This window comes from Oryzias latipes, chromosome 6 (genome assembly GCF_002234675.1).
Source record: "Oryzias latipes chromosome 6, ASM223467v1".
Taxonomy (NCBI): Eukaryota; Metazoa; Chordata; class Actinopteri; order Beloniformes; family Adrianichthyidae; genus Oryzias; species Oryzias latipes.
In genome coordinates, this window is record NC_019864.2 from 14,912,212 (window position 1) to 14,931,261 (window position 19,050).

Here is a 19,050-nt window from a genome sequence, read left to right on the forward strand (position 1 = left end):
AGAGGAATGCTGGGAAAAGTCCAACCTTTTCTGCATGCCAGTACCTTCCACTGCACAATAAAAACAATCAGACATTAATTTAAAAAAAAAAAAACCTTTTTAAATGGAAAAAATATACCTGTGATTCCCACGGTCCCTTAAACAGCAGAATTAAGACTAAACTGGAAGATTTTATAATTTTTAAAAAAACTACCAAAAACCAGGAAACATTGTGGTTTTCATTTTCATAAAAAATACAAACATTTGTCAAACATTACAAGGCAAATGATAGAAACAGCTGTGTTGCCCTTTACTGTTTATGCTTTCGTTTTATGTTAAATATTAACTGAACATTCTGAATATAGGGACACAATTTATTTGTGTCAAGATGTCAACTTATTGGCTCAGAAATGTCTTTTAAACATTCACTACTGTAGTGGCACAGTCTTAATTACACATATTTAAAATAAAAGCAGAAAGGTTGCAGCAGGGAACTTGTTTACCAGGCCAAGATTAAAAGAGAACCTAAATTAAAGATGTACAGTCACCAAAGAATCAATACCAAAATCTAGTAGTGCTGTTGTTCAAAATAGCTGCCACCCAAAACCAAAATACCCTAAAAATGCTGCATTCAAAAGGATTTGAAAGCTTTTATTCAATCTAAATATTTTAGCTCTGCAATGTGTGAAAAACATGAGAAAAGAATGTAATCTAAACATAGGGGAGTTTGTGGATTAAATCCAATTCTTAGTATAATGACAAAAAAGGTTAAAAGGAAGGAAAATGAGCTTTCTGATAAAAAAAGCAACAGATATGATCCATAATTTTTGCAGATTCACTTCTTTAACAACAAAGATAGATGACAACTTAGGCTCAAAACAGGCAAAAAGATACTCACAGATATGGCGTAACATTAGGAAATAATGTTTGATTTTTTTCTGGCTCAGGAACATTCAGTGTGCTTGTGATACAAGATACCAAAAAAATGTCATCTACATTAAGATTTGTGCAGCCAAGCTGAGAGAAAAATCAAGCTGCACGCACCCCAAAAGAAAACCTCATAGCAGCAGAAATGTTTGTTTTCATCCACACAATGTGCATGATATGACCGGCTTATTTGTGATATGGTTTAAAGGTAGCTACAAAATTTAGAGCTCGTCAGCTTAGGCAAAGATTGTCCTGTTCAATCTTAAAATGTAAGCCTTTAACATTTCAAATGTAATTATCAACAACCTCAAACTACAATATTAATTTTTAGCTTCTAACACATAAAACTACTTTTTAGTCAGGTTTTGAAAGGTTTTCGGTTTCATTCACTTGGGAAAAATACTTGTAGTTCCAATTTATGATGAGGAATATATTGACATAACGAAAAAGTAAGATTAAAAGGGACATCTGCTTTTTTATAGGGTTATAAGAACACTTTTGTGTTGCCAAATTTGAGGAAACTTTTTGTCATCACATAATTAATGTTGACAATTACATCTCCATATTGAATCGGGATATTTGCACTTTTTGGAGTTTTTCCAGCTGCAATGAAATTTTTTTCTTTTTAGCAATTATTGTTTTGCTGACAGTTTTCATTCCAGTCTCCTAAAGGAAAATGCCAACAGCCAGAGAGCCAAATGAAAGTTATGTAACCTCATTCATTTAAAAACAAAGGAACCAAAATCCCTGAAACATTTCTATGAAAACGAGTGCCTGAACTCAAACTGGAAGGAGATGCAAGGCCCCCAAAACAAAAACAAACAAAAAACCTGAAATTATTGAAAGTGAAAGTCTATATTCCCATTTTAGGCAGAATGCAAGGGAATGACAAACTTGCAGCCGAAGGGAGATTGGTACTTGATTCCCACTTCTTGGAAAACCTGCCGAGGAAAACCGATGTCACATAGATACACTCTGCCGGCCCCTTCCCCAAGAGCGAGTGGCAGGCAAAGGGATAAGGACCACTTGGCCTCGACTGCATGACCCTGCCCACTGACAGGAGGGTCCAAGCTGAGCACCGGCGCTCTGTTCTGGTTAGCCCAGTTGGCGGCGGCCCGGTACCAAGGTTGGTCCATCAGGAATGTGTTCTCGTGGCAGTCCAGACAGTTTATGATTAGATCCAATGGAGTGTCTGGAAGGTCTAGTGAATAAATAAGTGAAACATTAGAAAGGGTAATTATAAATAAAGATAACATAAAAAGTTAAAAGCCCACCTTTGATACTGGACACCTGTTTGCCATCCGTCTTGTTGAAGAGTGTGAGTTCATTGGTGACGGAATCAACCATCTTCACAAAGTTGGGCAGGAACAATATGACCTCCACTTCATGATTAGCCAGGTGTCGACCGCAGCTGATGCCCTGCGCTCCCTGAACATGAGGACCGCACAGCAGCGCCACCGTGGGCCGCTGATGTAAATTCTTTGGCGTGAATCTGGAACACAAGAAGTTTTGACGACAAATATGATTGTGGGGCTTCCAAGACAAAACCGAATCAGAGAAAATTTAAGAAAAGATACAAAAGAAATATAAAAACAACATTGTAAAATTGCAATGGAGTATTAGGGCCACTATAAAAATAAAAAATTAAAAAATTATTGAGAATAAAGTTGTAGAATTAGAAAAAAACGTCAACATTTTATGGGAATAAACTCCTATGATTATATGAAAAAAGTCAAAATTTTACAAGAATAAAGTTACCGTATTTTCCGGACTATAAGTCGCCCTTTTTTTCATAGTTTGGCAAGGGGTGTGACTTATACTCCGCAGCGACTTATATTAGAAATAAATTGAAATAAATACATTGTTAACCCTCCTGTTATGTTCATTTGTGAGGAACAGAGATGATGTTTCTGGGTCAATTTGATGTATGAGGTATGTTAAGTGTTCAGAGTATGTTAAGTGACTCAGAGAATCAGCAAACTTTTTTTTACAATAAGATCTTGACGGCTAAAAACATAATATTCTATTTTCCAATGATTTCATAGATTTAGAAATGCAATAAAAATGACTACATTCTACAAATACAGGATGAAAACAGAGTATTAGTTTTTCAATGATGCTTCATGAAAGGAATAAATAAATAAGTATGAGAAAGAATTACTGTGAAATTATGAGATAAACAGTCTGCTATGATTGTGTCACATGAGGTTGTGGAACTTATTAGTTTTTGGTCTCAGATTTTGTCAAATGCGACTTATAGTCCATTGCGACTTTTTTGTGTTTTCTTCTACTTTATAATGCATTTTGGGCTGGTGCGACTTATGCTCCGGAAAATACGGTATACTTTCATAAGTAATAAGTAGAGACTTTACGAGATTAAAGTCATATTTTTATGAAGCAAAAGTCTGTTTACTAGGAGAAATGGAAACAAGAAAAACATCATATAGCGCACTGTAAGCAGTTACCTCAGCATTGATTTTACAAATAAGCAAATACAGAGTCTTTTAGTGAGTCACCATTGTTTGTTGTAGGACTTGAAAAAACTTTGCAGGAAACTCTTTAGAAGAAAATGTCACATAGACTTGGGAGAAATCGTGTCTTTTGTGGATAGAGAAATGGTCGGAGTTTACCGGCTGCAGGGAAATCGCTGGTTACATACATAAACCAGCAATCCAGAGGAGTTGGTTTCCCAAGACCCACAACAAGTGGATTTCAGACCGGGCTCCATTCACACCATCTGCAGTATAGTTGCAGAGGTCCAAATGCAGTATGACACATGGATACCTATCATAAACTAAAGCCTTATGGCATCACCGTAAATGGATGTGGGTGGAGGCTTATGCCACCAAAATTTGTTTCTGAAAAATAATACTTTTTTCACTGTGAAATTAAGACTTTAATTTCTCATAATTTTAAGACTATTCGTTTAAAATTACAGCTTTATTTCTTTATTCTTGTAAAACTAAGACTTTGTTGCTCATAATTTTGCGAGTTTTTTCTCGCAAATCTTTTACTTTTTTCATACTTTTCCAACTTTATTCTCACATATATACACCGTCTATATATATATATATATATATATATATATATATATATATATATATAAATATATATATATATATATATATATATATATAGACGGTGGTTTTAACCTCTTAAGACCTGGCGTCCACATGCGTGGATGTCACATTTTGGGTTAAATTACCACTGTAGTTAATTCTGCTTAAATGGGGCTCTCTGACTGCATATGTGGAGGGTTAGCTCAAATACTAGCTTGGGTCTTAAGAGGTTGATACTCTTGTCGTATTAAAATTGTTCCAGAATCAACAAAATCACAAATTTAGATCCGTCCCTTTGAGAAAACAAATGTTTAACCAAAACAAACGATTTTATTAAAATATTTTTCCCATTTCTTTGTTTTAATCATCTGAAAAAATGTCACTTGGAGCCTTGTGTACCTGTTAGGCCCTCCTAACAATGTAAGGGCCATCTGACTGGCACACACCCCCGTCATCTCAAGCCTTCTCTCCAACGTGAGACCATGACGCTCCGCAACGGACAGCAGACGCTTGTGTAGTTCGTAGGAAACACTTGGTACGACAAGTCCAGAGTCTGTGCACAAACAAAAACAAAAATGAAGTCAAGTAAAGAACAATTTCTTTCATTCTGTGACATTCTTTCATCCCTTACCAGTGCAGTATTCTTTGCCACCAGCCTGTGGAACAATAATCTGTCTGTACACGACAGGTTTGGCCTCCAAGATGTTTTCGTCGTGCCGGTATCGTAAGGGCGTCTGGTCTTGAGGGGTCCCGCGCGACCTGGCCCCGTTTCGTTGCTCTGATGTGTTGATTTCCGAAAAAACTGCTGCTTTGTCAAAAAGTGCCAGGTTTCCTTCAAAGTCAAAATCTGTGTCCAGGCCATCGTCCACCCCGTCTCCAAAACACTCGTCGTCTCTCTGCCTCATCTGACTGTTCTTCACTCCGTTCTTCTTTGGCGTCATTTGGTTTGCTCCTCGACTGCTGGATGACCCTGGAGGGAACAACATGTTTACGCGACTGACAGGAATTTTGGAGTTTTTCGTATAAATAAATAAAAACACTTACAGGAATTGTGCCTTCGACGAAACCCTTTGGGCTGGCCCAGAGCGTCCAGCTGACGCTCCCCAAAACTCTTGGAGTAATGTTGAGGGGAGTTCACTTTCTCTGCACCCCTGGCATCGCCCTTTGGGACTGCAACTGGGGTACGGCTCACCTTTGCAGATGTAGTTTGTGTGTTCTTCACATTGTCCTTTTTATTTATTTCTAAAATCTTGAGTTCCTTTATATCAATGGCACTAGAAAATAAGGCAGACTAAGCTTTAAAAACGATGGGGAAAATGCTATGTAAAAACTAGGCCTGCACAATATACTGCAAATTTATCGTTATCGCAATATCCAGCTCTGCAATAGGCATATCGCAAAAGACTGCGAATATCGCAATAAATCTTAAACCCAAAATGTGTTAAAACAATCTTATGGCAGCTTGATGCTTTTAACGAATCAAATAAATCCCTTTATGCTTTGACCAATCAGATGGACGCGTTCCCATTGTTTACCAATCAGATGGAGGCCTATTATGTTAGATGTTTGTCACCTATGTCGATGAGGGTCATTTGGAGTATAATTTTAAACTGTTGCAATGAAATGGGAATGATGTTTTTGGCATTTTTCTATTTTTTTATATACCGCAAATTATATCGTTATCGCAATATTAATCTCTAATATCGCATATCGCAAGTTTTCCTCATATCGTGCAGCCCTAGTAAAAACACTACTTAAACTCTGAGTTAGCTTTACCTGAAAGTAACCTCTGGAACAGGACACTTTACCCCGTTATGGAAAGGCTGCCTTAAGGAGATGGTTTGACTGGACTGATCGACAGAGGACACTTCTCCTTGGTACATTCCCAGCGTTGGCCCACAATTGATCGAAACTAAGCAACCCAACCAATCTGCAGCCATTATCTGCAAAAAAACAAAAAAAAAAAAAACAAGCATGTATTTATATTTAAACAGAACAGTTTAAAGGAGATCAAAGTAAACGAATCACATCGCCCTTGCTTCTGGACAACAATACAACTATCGTAACTTGTAATGTTAGCATAGGCCAACGCAAGTTCCATCGGGGAACTGAGGCTAAGTCTCTATCTGCTTTTAACTTACAGAAGCACATATTGCTAGAAAAGGAACTAAAATGGCGCACCTTCTTAGAAATGAGGGTTGTAAAAGCCTTTTGGAAACAAAAATCAATAAAGTTGAAAAATAAGTGCTGAGAAAATAATTTTCTACCCCTCCTTTTTTGTAACTGTTTGAACGTGCGCTAGTTAACTTCCTGTTTCCGGTTAAGGATATTTTCAAAATAAGGGCCATTCGAAAAATTGTTTGAAATGTATTAATACATGAATGTAATAAGTACAGAAAGTCTACTATAGACCTGTAGTGTTGGAAGTATACTAACGGAATACTTCTTCAGACTCAAATGAAACATTTTACATTTACAATATATATAGATAGATAGTACATAAAAAGTAACCAAGTATTCGTCCAACTTTTAGTATAGACATTCAGTACAACTAAGAATAATTGTGGTACACTTAAATAGACTAATATTTGCTTAGGATACATACATTTATACTTTTTTATTGTTTTGTTACAACCACAGCCTAACGACTTTGATTTTTGGACTTCAGGTAGAGTTATTTTTTATTTGACATAGAGTTTGCTATATCTGTCACCAGTGCTGAGGTTAGAATGTAAGGAATTTATTTGTTTATTAAACAGTGCAAGTCATGTTTAAACTTAAAGTAGTTACAAAAATAGTATAATTGTTTATTTTTTTATTGAATCTGAGTTAGGGTTTAAAAATGTATGCATAAAATCCGACAAGATTCTTCTACGCACTTCTTTTTCGAGCACTGTACTGTTTCATATTGGTTTTATATTGGTTTGTTATGTATGCTTAACTATTTTATTTTGTGTTTGGAAATAAAAATACATCAAATCAGACCAAATGTGTTTTGCTTAATGTAGAAACAAATTCCATGTTATTGTTGTTCTAAAATGCATGGTATCTTCAAGCAATTTGACTGAATTGAGTTAAAAAATATTTGCGTGACATTTGAGACAGGACCTGAGTATAGTTGTGTAATGGACTGAATTAATTATCTAAACAACCAGCAATAGATTTAGTTAGTAGTCTGTTAAATTTCACACTTACTTGAAGAACATCCCTATTCTGGTCATTTTTGAAGCTGAAATAAAAATAAAATAAAAAAAAGGTTAAATATGTTTTAGCCTTTCTGTGTTTGCGACAATAATAGCACATTTACCTCAATATTATTACTAAAAAGGAAAGTTATGTTCAGATGTCTTCTGACAAAAACTCTCAGCCAGCTGAGTGTGATTATGTGTGGACTATCTTGGGAGTCATGATCATATCTCCCAGATGAGTTTTGTGTACTGCAGTTACTGTGGAGATCCAGTATACGAGCAGTAAAAACTGTGCAGGTCTCGGATGAAGGACAACCGAGCATAAAAGAAAAGATTTTCCAGTTTTCTCAAATGAAATTTGATGTAAAAAAGAAAATTGGATCTTTTGGGGTTTTTATTATTGCCTGTTTTGATTTATCAGGTGCAAATACATGCGGATCGTCAGGCAAATGGAGGAATTATTAAGACTCACGATACAAGAATAGCTACTTACCTCAACCTGCCACTTCAGTGTGACATTCTGTTGTTATTAACTTGGACAGAGGCTCATGAGGAGAAGCAGAAGGGAGAACAGCTCCTACGGAGCAGAGAGGCAGTCCATGATGTTCCGTCCGTCATACAAGCGCTCAAGCCCCTTTTCCCTCCTGGACCCAGATATGTGGGACACCAAATCTGACTTTGAAGCCCAGGTAGGCTTTTAAAAAACATTGTGTTTTTTAAATTAAAGACGAACTATTTTGAAAAATTGTGTTGGGTTTTTTTTGTTTTTTTTTAAAGACCACACGATTGTGCGGGACATCAACTGTAACTGGATCAGAGTCAATGTCAAAAGCCAGTGCAAGGTAATAGAACCAATTATTTTGTTTTCAAGTGGCAGAAGTCTTGCATTATTCTAGTACTTGTACTATGCCAACACATATTTCTGATTTATCTTGTAGCTCTGATCACTTTAGATGGAATGAGCCAAGTCTGCGCCGGTGGCAGTCACTGTCCCGTCTGCCAGTTGACAATGTGGCATGGCCCGCTTCTCCATCAGGGGGTGAATTAAGGACTGCTAGAAGTCGAAGTGTTTTTCCACAAATGGATGTGTTGCTGTGGCTTCAGGATGCCCAGGAGGAGATCGACAGTCATCTGGACTGGTTCAGCACCAGAGATCTGCAGCTGGATGTTGACAAAGCTCCAGCACACGTCTGTGATTCCAAGCAGAAAGTAAGTTGACTAAAACCATAGAATCCATTTATGATGAGGCTTAAATGGCATCATAAAAATGTGTATTTGTGTTTCACACAGCAGCCATCAAGTGTAAGGAGTGCTGGGGAAAATGCAGCTGAAGACTGTGGAGAACTTTATGAAAAGTAAGTGCAACAAAACATGCATGAAGGAAAACCAAATACATTTGAGAAAATATTTGAAAAAAATATGTAAAATGTAATTGCAAGAGTCCTCCGACTGGAGAAGGATCTGTTTCAAATGAGGTCGGCTTTGAGCGAGGAAAGCAGAGATCAAGCAGTCAGACTCTCAGCTCCTGACTTACTCAATAAAACACCAACAAATACTCAGGACAACTTTGATAAACAGGTACAATAAAGAAGTATATTGACTAATTTTTTTAAAAATGTACTTATTCGGATTTTTCTTTACTTCACTACATTTTGAAAACTAAACAGAAATCAGAATCAAATCTGTATGAGATGAGAGAGGCTCTGAGAGAGGCCAAGGCGAAGGTGGCAGCTTATGAAGAGGAGGGAAACAAAACGCTCCAGCAGCTCCAGACTGCGGCAGAGGTGAAGATGAGAACATGTCAAGAAAACCCCCTTTTAACCCAACTTTGTACCAATTCAAATCCACAATCTGGCATTTCACATGCATTTGTGCCCACAGACACAGAGGACCATGCAGAATCAGATAGATGAAATGAAAATGAGGCTCAGCCAAAGTGTGCACAATCACTCTGATGAACGAGACCAGCTGAGCGAAGCCAATAACAAAATCAGTCAAGCTAGTCTGGTAAGTGTGGAGCTAATGAAGCATGCCCCATTAACCCCCACCCAAGCTGTCAGTTTAATAAATGAACTAATCATATATTCACATAGTAAGCTATAAGTCAAACTTGATTTATCAGGATGCTGGAGAAGAAGCAGAAAAGATGGAGTTTCAAAATTGAACCAAATAGCTATTCTTATGAGCCGTCTATGCATCAAATATATTGACATGTTAATTATTGTAGTTTAATGTCAAAACTGTCTTTATCTTCTGTCAGTCTCATGTTCTTTAAGGCAGTGGCAGTGTTTAGTTCTTCTTTTATCTTTTTAATCTTAAAAAACAAGTCCTCCAGCTTTGGAACACATAAAACAGCATTCCCCCTCCTATGACTAAACATGTGGTCTGTTAATTAGTGATTGTCTGCAGTTATAATATCCTGTTGATTGGTGGCAAAGTCTCAAACCTGCAGTATCTCATAAAGATCTCATAAATTTCTACCACCTTTCTTTTACTTCCTGCAGGAGAAAGCAGTCCTTTCAACGCAAGTATTGAAGTTGGAGGACAATGTGAGAGACCTGACAGCCAAACTGACAGCAGCTCTGCTTGACAGAGAATCTCTGATCCAGGTGTCTTGTTGTTTTCCAGTTTGGTTTAATCTGATCTACAACCCTTTGAGGGATTTAGAGCAACATTTTTCTGCTTCATGAATCCCATTTTGCTTCTGAACTGGAGAAAAATAAGCTTCTTCAAAGAGTCCATATAAACCCAGAGGAAACAACACAGAGCCAAAAACTTTAAGAACATCTTAGCATAGAATCCCAAAACAAACTGGACAAAGAAACCTTTCAGAAGAAGGAGGAGCTAAAGGCTCTCAGAGAGTTTTGAGGCTTAACTTGACACACATTTGTCTTATGTTGATGTAGATCGTCAGTCATCTAGGCCACAAATAACCCTATAAGATTAAACAATAATTCAACAGCACTTCAAAATACTCTTATTTGAAGTTTGTTATAAAAGTATTCCTTACTGTGTCTTTGATCCAGGAAAAGCAGAAGCTCAGAGGGGAACTTCAACTGTTCAAGAAGAATCTAGATGTCCCACAAGAGTATCTGCAGGAGCTTGAGGAGGAGACTAAAAGAGTAAATTCTAAACAGATCTTTGATCTAAAGGAGCAGCACTCTCAGATGAACAGAGAAAAAGTAGAGCAGCTGAATGAAAGAAAAGAAGAGGGGGATGTGGCGTTGTTAGAGACACAGGATCAGTGCTGCAGGCACAGGTAAATGGTGATTTTGTTTTTAAACTTAACAATGACTTTGTTGAGTTTTACCTAAAGCTATGTTTCACAGGGAATCTGTGGATGTTTTGCAAAAGGAAAAGCAGGAAATGCATGATCATCTTCAGCTTTTGGAGGCTCAAGTCGAAGAGAAGGAGAGGAGGTTCCTTCTGCAGGAGGAGGAGTATCGCAAACAAGATGCAGCGAGAGTCCAGTGCATTCAGAAGCTGAAAGCTGTGGCTTCTCACTGGACTGAGAAATGGCAAAAAGTGGCTTTAACGCTGAAATCCACACTAGATGAATTAGATGAATTCAAGAGGAATTCCAGGGATGAAGTGAGAGAAAAATGCTTTAAAACTGCTTCTGATTTTAGGCAATGATTTCAAAACATACCTGATGTTTTTTCACACCATTTGTACTTTTGGAATACCCGGAAGGAATGTGTACAAGCAATGTTCATTTCAGAAGTGCTACAAAGTTTCACACTATGCTCACAGTGCCTTATAGGCTAGTTTTCATCCCAAATCCTGCTTGTTTATGCATGTACCGGCTGAGCACTCCGCCCTCAGCTGTTTGAATCAGAAACTCATCAGTGTTCCACTAGTGATCGAAGTTTTATCTTGTTATGAGAGATTTATATTCACTATAATTTATAGGTTTATAGTAATCATCAGATAACCAAACAACAAAGAAACTTACAACATTTTTTAATTATTGCCTCATTGTGTTTTATTTTTTATGTTAATTTTTCTAAAAAAAGAAAAAGAAAATAAGCGTCAAACTGAAATAATCATAACCTGACAAGTTATATAGGTAAGTTGGCCTTTAGCTGTGTTAATCCAACAAAGGTTATATAAAACAGCTGCTCATAAGCGAGTTTAACTAATGTTTAATGGAGAATTTGGGTTAGAATGAGCTAAATGTGGATTTTACCGCATAACTGCACAATTTTCCAACACAGACGGATTCTTGCGCATGGCTGAGGGCTGAACTGGCTACATGCCGGCAGGAGCTGGAGCAAGAAAGGAGCAGAAGCCAGGTTCTCCTTCAACAGCTCAACAACAAAGGTAAGCAGTTCTGTTTCTAGTGGAAAAGTTTGAGCTGACTTTTTAAACACAAGGGGGCGTTTGAGTGCAGTGGGCCTCTATTTTCAGGGGTGGAACTGGAGCAGACTCTTGAAAAAGAGCAAGTGACAGAGTGAGTTGGGCTTAATTCAGTTCTCATTTTGAAATTGAGCTTTTTTTCATTGTCACCTTCGTCTTTCAGCTTTTCAGACTCATCCTCGATACTATTCGACTCACAGAGCTGCCAAAACGAGCCTCCCCAGGTGACAAACCCATCTGAATGGCACTTGATTACCATTGTACAAATGCTAAAAAGCATACATAAAACAGAATGTGTGTCAACGTGACATGTGAATATGCGATGATGGATAGGTGTGGAGACAGAGCAGCGATGTGGAAATGCTGAGGAAACAACTTACAGAGAAGGAGAAGGAACTGAGTGAGAAGTGAGTTCACTCTGAAATCAGAGAATGGACTTGTTTCATCAAGAAGAATTATTTTTTTACTTCCGATTTTGTTTGTGTCAGAGAACAGGCTCTAAAGAGTCTAGAAAAGCTGAGAGAGACGGAAAAACAGCAAAGTGAAATGAAGATTTCTGATCTGGAGTTGAAGGTATGACCACTGTGATCAGATCACGCATTCGTTCTAGAATCATTCATTATGCATGTGGAGTGAAATGATCCCGGAAACGTCGTATTTCCTTCCTACTTCATTAAAGCTCACTCAAGTGTCTGAAAACTGTCAAAACCATGGAGGTCTGCAGGCAGAGGACTTGACCAGCGACTCACTGAGACTCCAGTTGCATGGTTTGAGCTTTCCCTCACAGACAGACTACTTTCAGATAGGACATTTTTGACATTTCTCTGTGTCCTCTTTGTTTCAGAAAGCAGGAAGAGGGCTGAGCAGCTGGAACGGGAGAAAACGCTGGTGGCCCAGAAGCTTCAAGCAATGAGAGAGCAGCTTAGTGTGGTAAAGCAGATGTAACTGTGACAAAGCCTGCAAAATCACACATGAGGATATATGATGCACAATCTGGTTGGTGATACAAACTATGTCTGTAGGTTAAAGATGACAAACCATTGGTTGAAGGCAGGAAGGAGAAAACTGTCGATTCAGTTAATCCAGAGACGGAGAGGCAAAGGAGGCTGGTCACAGAGCAGGTGATCTGTAACGTTTTCCTGCAACGCACTGACTGTCAGGCTGGTAATTCCTTAAGTTTTGGCTCCAAAATGTGGTTTGACAGCCATGAAAGTGTAAGCCGATATTACTTGTTTGTGTTTTACTATATGTCTCATTGTTTATGCATAAATCAGTAACAATTCTCTGAGGTAGAGGAAGTCATTACTCAAGCCTGATTTTTTATTTGTGAAAACAGCTAGATGTTTCATAAATGTATTTTACTTTTCAGCTTCATTTACAAACTTTTTTGAGTTTTTTCTTTTTTTTACTAACTCTGACAACATGTACATGCCACATCTCACCCACACAGTTAAAGAGCCTATTTAGGAAGCAAGAAGAAAAAGAAGCAGAGAGGGTTTCTGAAACAGCAGCTTCTCAAGTCGGAGCCTCATCATCTCAAGACTGGACAGCCAGCTCCTCTGCTTTAAGGGTGTGACAGAAAAAAGAGCTAAATTCTGACCTGTAAATACAGTTAATGGTGATGTGAGTGCATGCATTTAGACATTATGCTCTTTTAGGGTGACCGACACTACTTGCACCAAGGCTCAGGTTTGGTAACATTGTTTGAGGAGGATGAGGAGAGCGCTGGCTCAGCAGAGGAGGAGGAGGAGGAAGAGGCAGAGGACGCTCACATTGAGGTAAAATCTTAGGATTCGGAAATGTCATGTTGTGTAAAAGTTTAGGAAAAAGCCCTACACTAGCAACAACTCCTATTATAATCATTTCAAACAGGCAGGTCATGCATGTGACCTCTACGTCTGTTTGTTAGTTGTTTTTCAATTGAAATGATCGCCTGTATTTGCTCATCTTAAGCGGTTTTGTCAATTTTGTGCAACCATCTGCAGTTCGGGCTGTTCATTTTATTATTAAGACAGATTACATTAAGAAATTGTGATAATTAATTCATTAAAAATCCATCCACACATGTGCAGGGCACGCTAATTCCAGCATTTAGTTCGATCAGTCTGACTGGATGAGTGCCTAAAACTCTTTATGGAGCTATAATCTCATTTGTAAATCTTTCTATATGTCACATAGGAAACAGAATTATAGATTAAAGCAATTTCTGTGCTTTTCCTCTAATGACTGAAAAGTCTAATTCAAAAAAGCAAAATGCAGAAATCCTAGGCACAATAAAAGTGGATTTGACCTTTTTTCTTACCTTTATTCCTTTTGCGGGTTTTTATCTTACCTTCCCTTTTCCTTCTTCAATGTTTATTCTGTTGACTTGAGTTTACAAATGTAAGCAACTTTTGAGTTGGATAGTCAATATCTAAAGAAAAAAAAAACCAAACAGAATTTTATTTAAAAAACATAAAAACATGTTGTGGCTGAAGCAGAATACAGGAAGAGAGCAGAGAATAGAAATCAGAGATCTGAAGGGATTTCCTCTTCTCTGGCAGATTTCAGTCAGGTCTTCAGAAATCAGCACTTTGAGGGCAAAATGTCTCCAAAAAGGTGAATCTTTGCTCGTGTCAGTGTAACGTAGTGTAGAAGTGTGTGTGCAATAGAATTTATAGACTATAGCTTTACCTCACAAATATATGTTTCCATATACGTATCAACACGTTTACACCAATAAATTAAAAAAAACTACTACTGTACCTGACCCTGCTGTATACCTAGAGAAACCTTATATGCTTCCTGCATTGTGCAATTACAGAGTACAGATATTGTAACATTTATGTTTCTAAATTTTGTTCCAAAATTAAAAATTAAAAAAAAATTTTTTTTTGTATATTCAGCCTTAAAGTCCAGACAGCCAGACCAGGAAGCGCCATCACCGGATGAGACGACTAAGATGAATGTGGCTTGCTGAGGATGAGCACACCTTCCCTTAATCCAGATGGAACATTCTTGACTGAGATTATAGATATTTGTAGCTCTAATGAAGATGAGGGGGAGGTGAGGCTTTGGTCAGATGCTTCATTAAAAATGTTTCATTAATATAAATCATTCATTTATGCTGTTTACAGATGCTTTGTTTGTAGCTTATCACACCAGGTACACAATGCTTTTTTGCGGATGTTTATTTTATTCCAAGTTAAATTGATTGTAAGAAATAATTGATGTCTTTGTTGCCTTGAATCAAAAGTCATGTTCATTATAATCTGTGTCATTTTAGAGTTTTACTTTGAATGTTTGTGCCTATTATTGCCCAGAAAATAAAACATTAAGCATCAACTACTCAAACAGCCGAAGATCTTTCATTTTTAAAAGGCATGAAACCTTTTTTTATGGCTTTAAATTAAATATAACTCCATCAGACATGCTCATAAATATTCTAAATCTGATTTGAAAAAGGAAAATCCACTTTTCTCTTCTTGGTATGTGAAACAGAAACCACACAGCTGAATGTCTCCCCAGACTCGCTGGGCTCATCTGCAGTGAAAAACAATGCAGAGGCGGATCTAATGCAGATCTAATGCAAACAAAGATTAGATCTGTCGGATGAGAGTTTCTGTGGAGATTGGAACGTTTTCCAGATGATTGCGAATAGTAAAGGATTAAACTACAATGTCATTAAAAAAGGGATGATCTCCTGCTGCATTGGGCTTTTGTAAGACATCATTTAATCCCTTAAAATAAACATAGGGAATTACTTTACCTCTGCCCCTGAAAGGTAAAAGTTGGTTCCTTTTCTAATGTTTTAATGAGAGGTTGCACGTTTATTACATTTCAAGTGACTCTATGGTGGTTTTACATGCTGGAAGAGGGTTGTCAAGTTGGCAGCTTTGAGGAACATTAACTGTGGGGCGCAGCGTGACGCTGCGACAATAAAAGATGTGCTGAGCCCCTCACACATTAGTGCAACAGCTGTTGAGTTGATGATCAAAGGTCAGAGAGAAAAATCTCAATCAGCAAGAAATACAGCATTCCACAAAAGAAAACACTAATCAACACAAAGTATAAAAAAAAAACTCAAAACCTTGGAGTGTGATTTAACTTTAATCCTTTGCCCATATTATAAGAAAAGTTCCAATGATAGCACACAGCCAACTGGAACTCCAGCAGGGTCGGGTCCAGTTATAGACAGAGCTCAGGTTTCTGTTCCTGACCTTGGGCTCTGCAGTTAGGCTTAAATGGGAGGGGGGGGCTCAATAGCTTTACAGAAACAGATGTTTGCCCCTGAGCTTCCTGAACAATCAAGCTGGCAGTACCTACATGGGTATTTGCTTGATTTTGTGCAGATTCAACATTTTGCACTTCAATTTCGGTCTAAATAATGGAGAATAAGTATCCTAAATGTACCAATAAAATGACTGAACTGAGTGTGCAATGATAGATCCTCCCTCCACGCTGAATGTAAACTTCACAGACATGTTTCTGTAGAGTGGGAGCTGAAAAGTGAGACAGCCTCAACAGATACTTTTTCATAATTCCCCTGGTTTCGTTTTGAGCGCTTTCATGAACTGAAGCGGGTGCTCTGAGATCCAGTCTATGTTTCCACATTCAAGCCCCACTTCACCCAGAGGGGTGTCCCTCGGGCTCTGCACCCCCCGTGTGTACAGAGCTAATCTCAGCTCACACCTCTGGAGCTCCTTCATGGACCTCACTTTTAGAAGGAGCTCCAACCTGCTGGCATCACGGCTGAGGCTGCTGTGACTAGACATTTGAGTGGGAGATGGATGCAGAGGAAGCAGACTACCCAGAACGCTCACATTCTCCAGTCTGTGAGATGTTTCAGTTAAGTTTAAGATAGTGACTGTCAAGATTTGCTGCTGTGGATTGAAGGCCAGAGTGAAATGAAGGCATGGATTTGCTGATGAGAGGTTTGTATGAGAGCCGTAGCTCAGTGGAGTCAGGGCAATGGGGTTTTCAGCAATTGAAGAAGATATAGCCCTGGGGCTTGTGAGTCTGCTGCGCTCAGTGTGAGATCTGCAGTCCCCAGAAACAGTGCAACGTCTCTGCGGGGCGTTTTTGGTCAGCAGTCCCAGTTTGGGCAGTGAGGGCAGGGAAGCACGGCCAGGGTGCATGGGCTTATAAGCAGGCCCGGGCAGCAGAGGTGAGCTGAGGCGGCGCAGGGAGAAGTAAGGTGCAGCTCGTTCATGTTCTTCAGTGGCTACTTTAGCTTGGTTGCCAAATGGAAAAGAACTGATTTCCCCCTGAGAACGGGCAGGGCTGCTAAACGTTGAGGGGTAATCCAGGGTGTCTCTGCGTAGCTCCTGACACAGAGGCTGGGAGGCAGGAACCGCGGGATGGGAGCTCTCAGGAAGATCAACAGGAGCCGATGCTGTGGCAGGAGTTTGCTTTTTCCCGGAGAAAAACTGACTTTTCCTCCAGCAGACAACACATCCAAGAACCAAAGACAGACAGAAAACTATCAATCCAACCAGAAGAAGAATCTGGAGATGAACTGCAGGCACAAGAAGACATCACTGTCAGGAGAAAGTTAGTTCTGATTGTTTCAATGAGACATTTTAAGTTTGAAATTCTGCAACAAAATTGAAACAGCCGGATTTAACCATAAAGACATTATAAGAATAAAATATGAAATAGAAAACTTTACTCTCTGTAAAAGTGCAGGATGTGCTCACAGCAACAAATGATGTGTTTTGCAAAAAAGTGTTGTTCAATTGAAGATTATGTGGGTAACTGAATCTTAAAATGTTCCAAATTAATGGATAAAGACAAGACTAAACTGATTCAATGATGTCATGAGGATGATAACATGTATTCTTTGACTATTTTACTTCAACCACAACAAGAACAATTAAATGTATCCGTTGTCACTGATGTTACTGTATGAACAAGAACAAAATAGAAGTCATTCCACACAAAATAACAATAATCATAATAATAAATTCAATGTTTAAGCCTGGAATTGAACCCAAAACAAAATGTAGGTATTACTTTTAATTGAACGGGGACAAAACAAATTACCAAATGGAATGCAACCCAAACGATTTACAGGTGATCAACAGCTTTAGGTATTTAATTCACATAATTACAATTATAAAGTCAACAAGCGTCATCAAATGTGGAAACATTAATGAAGATTTAGCATCTGCCAAAATCTGCCCTCCTAAACTGAAAACAAATGTTTAAACTAAACTAATTCTTTGTTTCTTTCATCTTTACAAGCAGGATTCTTTAGAGAGCTGAAACCTCTGAGCTCAGTACATAAATCTAACCTTTAAGACCGTACCTTCTAGCTGTTTAGTGAAGAGGACCTGCACCAGGAGCCAGAAGAACAGGATGAACATGATGCCTTCGATCATACCTTTGCAGCAGAACAAAAGCACAGACTGCCACACGGGCTGGTCAGGACACTCCTCATCCTGGTAAGGCATGGCACCAAGAGAAGATGAGAGCTCCTCAAAGTCTAGTTTTGAGACACATTAAAGGTAGAAGTCTTCTAAAGAGAAAGCATTCTGCAGATATCTATCTTTGTCTGCCTTCAAGAAACACTTTTTTATTTGACAGGCACAAATATTTCTACATATTTTCGATATATTTAAGAGTCGTTTGTCATTCAAATATATATATACTCCATCATTTTTTAGTTTTAACAGATGATCTAACGAAGTTGGAGAATCAAAAACGTCCTAAAAGCTGCAGATCCCTTTTGTTGTTCAGTGTTAGAAATCCTCTGGTTTGAATTCCCCACAACCCTTTCAGCCTTGATCAGAAGACACGACTGGCCTCAATTGGAGGATGGCTTGACCAATATCACCTCTCCCTCCTGGTGGGTGGGGACTGTGGGCAGAAATATCCGGCCCATAATTCCCCCGCAGCATCGCTGTTATGCTGAGGACCAGACAATAATCCAGTGTTGTCATTTTAGAATAACTACTGTTGCAGTGAATCCTGCAGCCCATCCCCCACCCTCATCACCCCCCTCACCCTTTGAGCGCTCACCTCCATTAGCAATGCATGCAGAGAGCAGCAGGGTGAAGGCATTAATGCCTAACCTAGACTTTCCATACTCCCTCTGCTATTGCATAATCTGTTGATTTTGTTATGCTAAACTAGCTAATGTGATAATGCACTGATAAAACAAACAACAAATAACTGATGAGTGTTTATTAAGTTGCTTAAAAGACTGATGAAAATTGTGTCTTTAACATATTCTCATTGCCTTTTTCTCATGATGGAAGACATGCATTAAGAAAATTAAGCTTAAAACTTCATTTTTGAGTATTTTATTCAAATCGCTGTGAATCAGGAGCAGACGAAAAAATGCAGTTAAAAAAACATTGTAGGTTGCCCTATGCTCTTCTCTGCTGCATTCTGCTGCATCAATTTGCAGACAAATAGATCCATGTATGTCTTTGTTTGCTTCGTTTGAGCTGGCATCTGGTTCAAAACTCTACGGCTGGATAGCTCCGACATTGCTCGCCATTTTTGTTGCATCAGAGACGTTAGCTTGGGTTGAGGGGCTAACAAGCGGGAGA

General features: G+C 38.5%; 3 protein-coding genes across 6 annotated transcripts; 1 reads left to right on the forward strand and 2 right to left on the reverse strand.

The window, feature by feature from the left end:
- Positions 1 to 197: 197 nt before the first annotated feature.
- On the reverse strand, positions 198 to 6,281 carry LOC101169936 (enhancer of mRNA-decapping protein 3). The gene is made up of 7 exons (XM_004069559.4): positions 6,147 to 6,281; positions 5,742 to 5,908; positions 5,010 to 5,239; positions 4,597 to 4,935; positions 4,365 to 4,518; positions 2,181 to 2,398; positions 198 to 2,107 (listed from the first exon to the last, which is right to left on the reverse strand). The coding sequence occupies exons 2-7, from the start codon at positions 5,903 to 5,905 to the stop codon at positions 1,773 to 1,775; spliced, it is 1,440 nt and encodes a 479-aa protein (XP_004069607.1). The 5' UTR covers positions 5,906 to 5,908; positions 6,147 to 6,281; the 3' UTR covers positions 198 to 1,772.
- Positions 6,282 to 7,686: 1,405 nt separating this feature from the next.
- Positions 7,687 to 14,845, forward strand: LOC105354291 (myosin-1B). 4 transcript variants are annotated; one of them, XM_020703933.2, is made up of 22 exons: positions 7,687 to 7,842; positions 7,931 to 7,995; positions 8,092 to 8,362; positions 8,444 to 8,508; positions 8,593 to 8,731; positions 8,821 to 8,937; positions 9,035 to 9,160; positions 9,658 to 9,762; positions 10,180 to 10,412; positions 10,483 to 10,744; positions 11,371 to 11,476; positions 11,564 to 11,606; positions 11,676 to 11,736; positions 11,846 to 11,919; positions 12,001 to 12,085; positions 12,192 to 12,279; positions 12,357 to 12,442; positions 12,535 to 12,633; positions 12,963 to 13,082; positions 13,171 to 13,290; positions 14,056 to 14,110; positions 14,398 to 14,845. In XM_020703933.2, exons 1-22 carry the CDS (start codon positions 7,702 to 7,704, stop codon positions 14,469 to 14,471), a joined length of 2,535 nt encoding a protein of 844 aa, XP_020559592.1. In that variant the 5' UTR covers positions 7,687 to 7,701; the 3' UTR covers positions 14,472 to 14,845. The 4 variants fall into 4 exon arrangements, with proteins under 4 accessions (XP_020559592.1, XP_020559593.1, XP_020559594.1 ...); XM_020703934.2 differs by having other exon boundaries at positions 8,447 to 8,508; XM_020703935.2 differs by having other exon boundaries at positions 8,107 to 8,362.
- A 144-nt stretch (positions 14,846 to 14,989) lies between these two features.
- LOC105354208 lies at positions 14,990 to 18,746 on the reverse strand. The gene is made up of 2 exons (XM_011475982.2): positions 17,802 to 18,746; positions 14,990 to 17,009 (listed from the first exon to the last, which is right to left on the reverse strand). Exons 1-2 carry the CDS (start codon positions 17,944 to 17,946, stop codon positions 16,027 to 16,029), a joined length of 1,128 nt encoding a protein of 375 aa, XP_011474284.1. The 5' UTR covers positions 17,947 to 18,746; the 3' UTR covers positions 14,990 to 16,026.
- Positions 18,747 to 19,050: the final 304 nt, after the last annotated feature.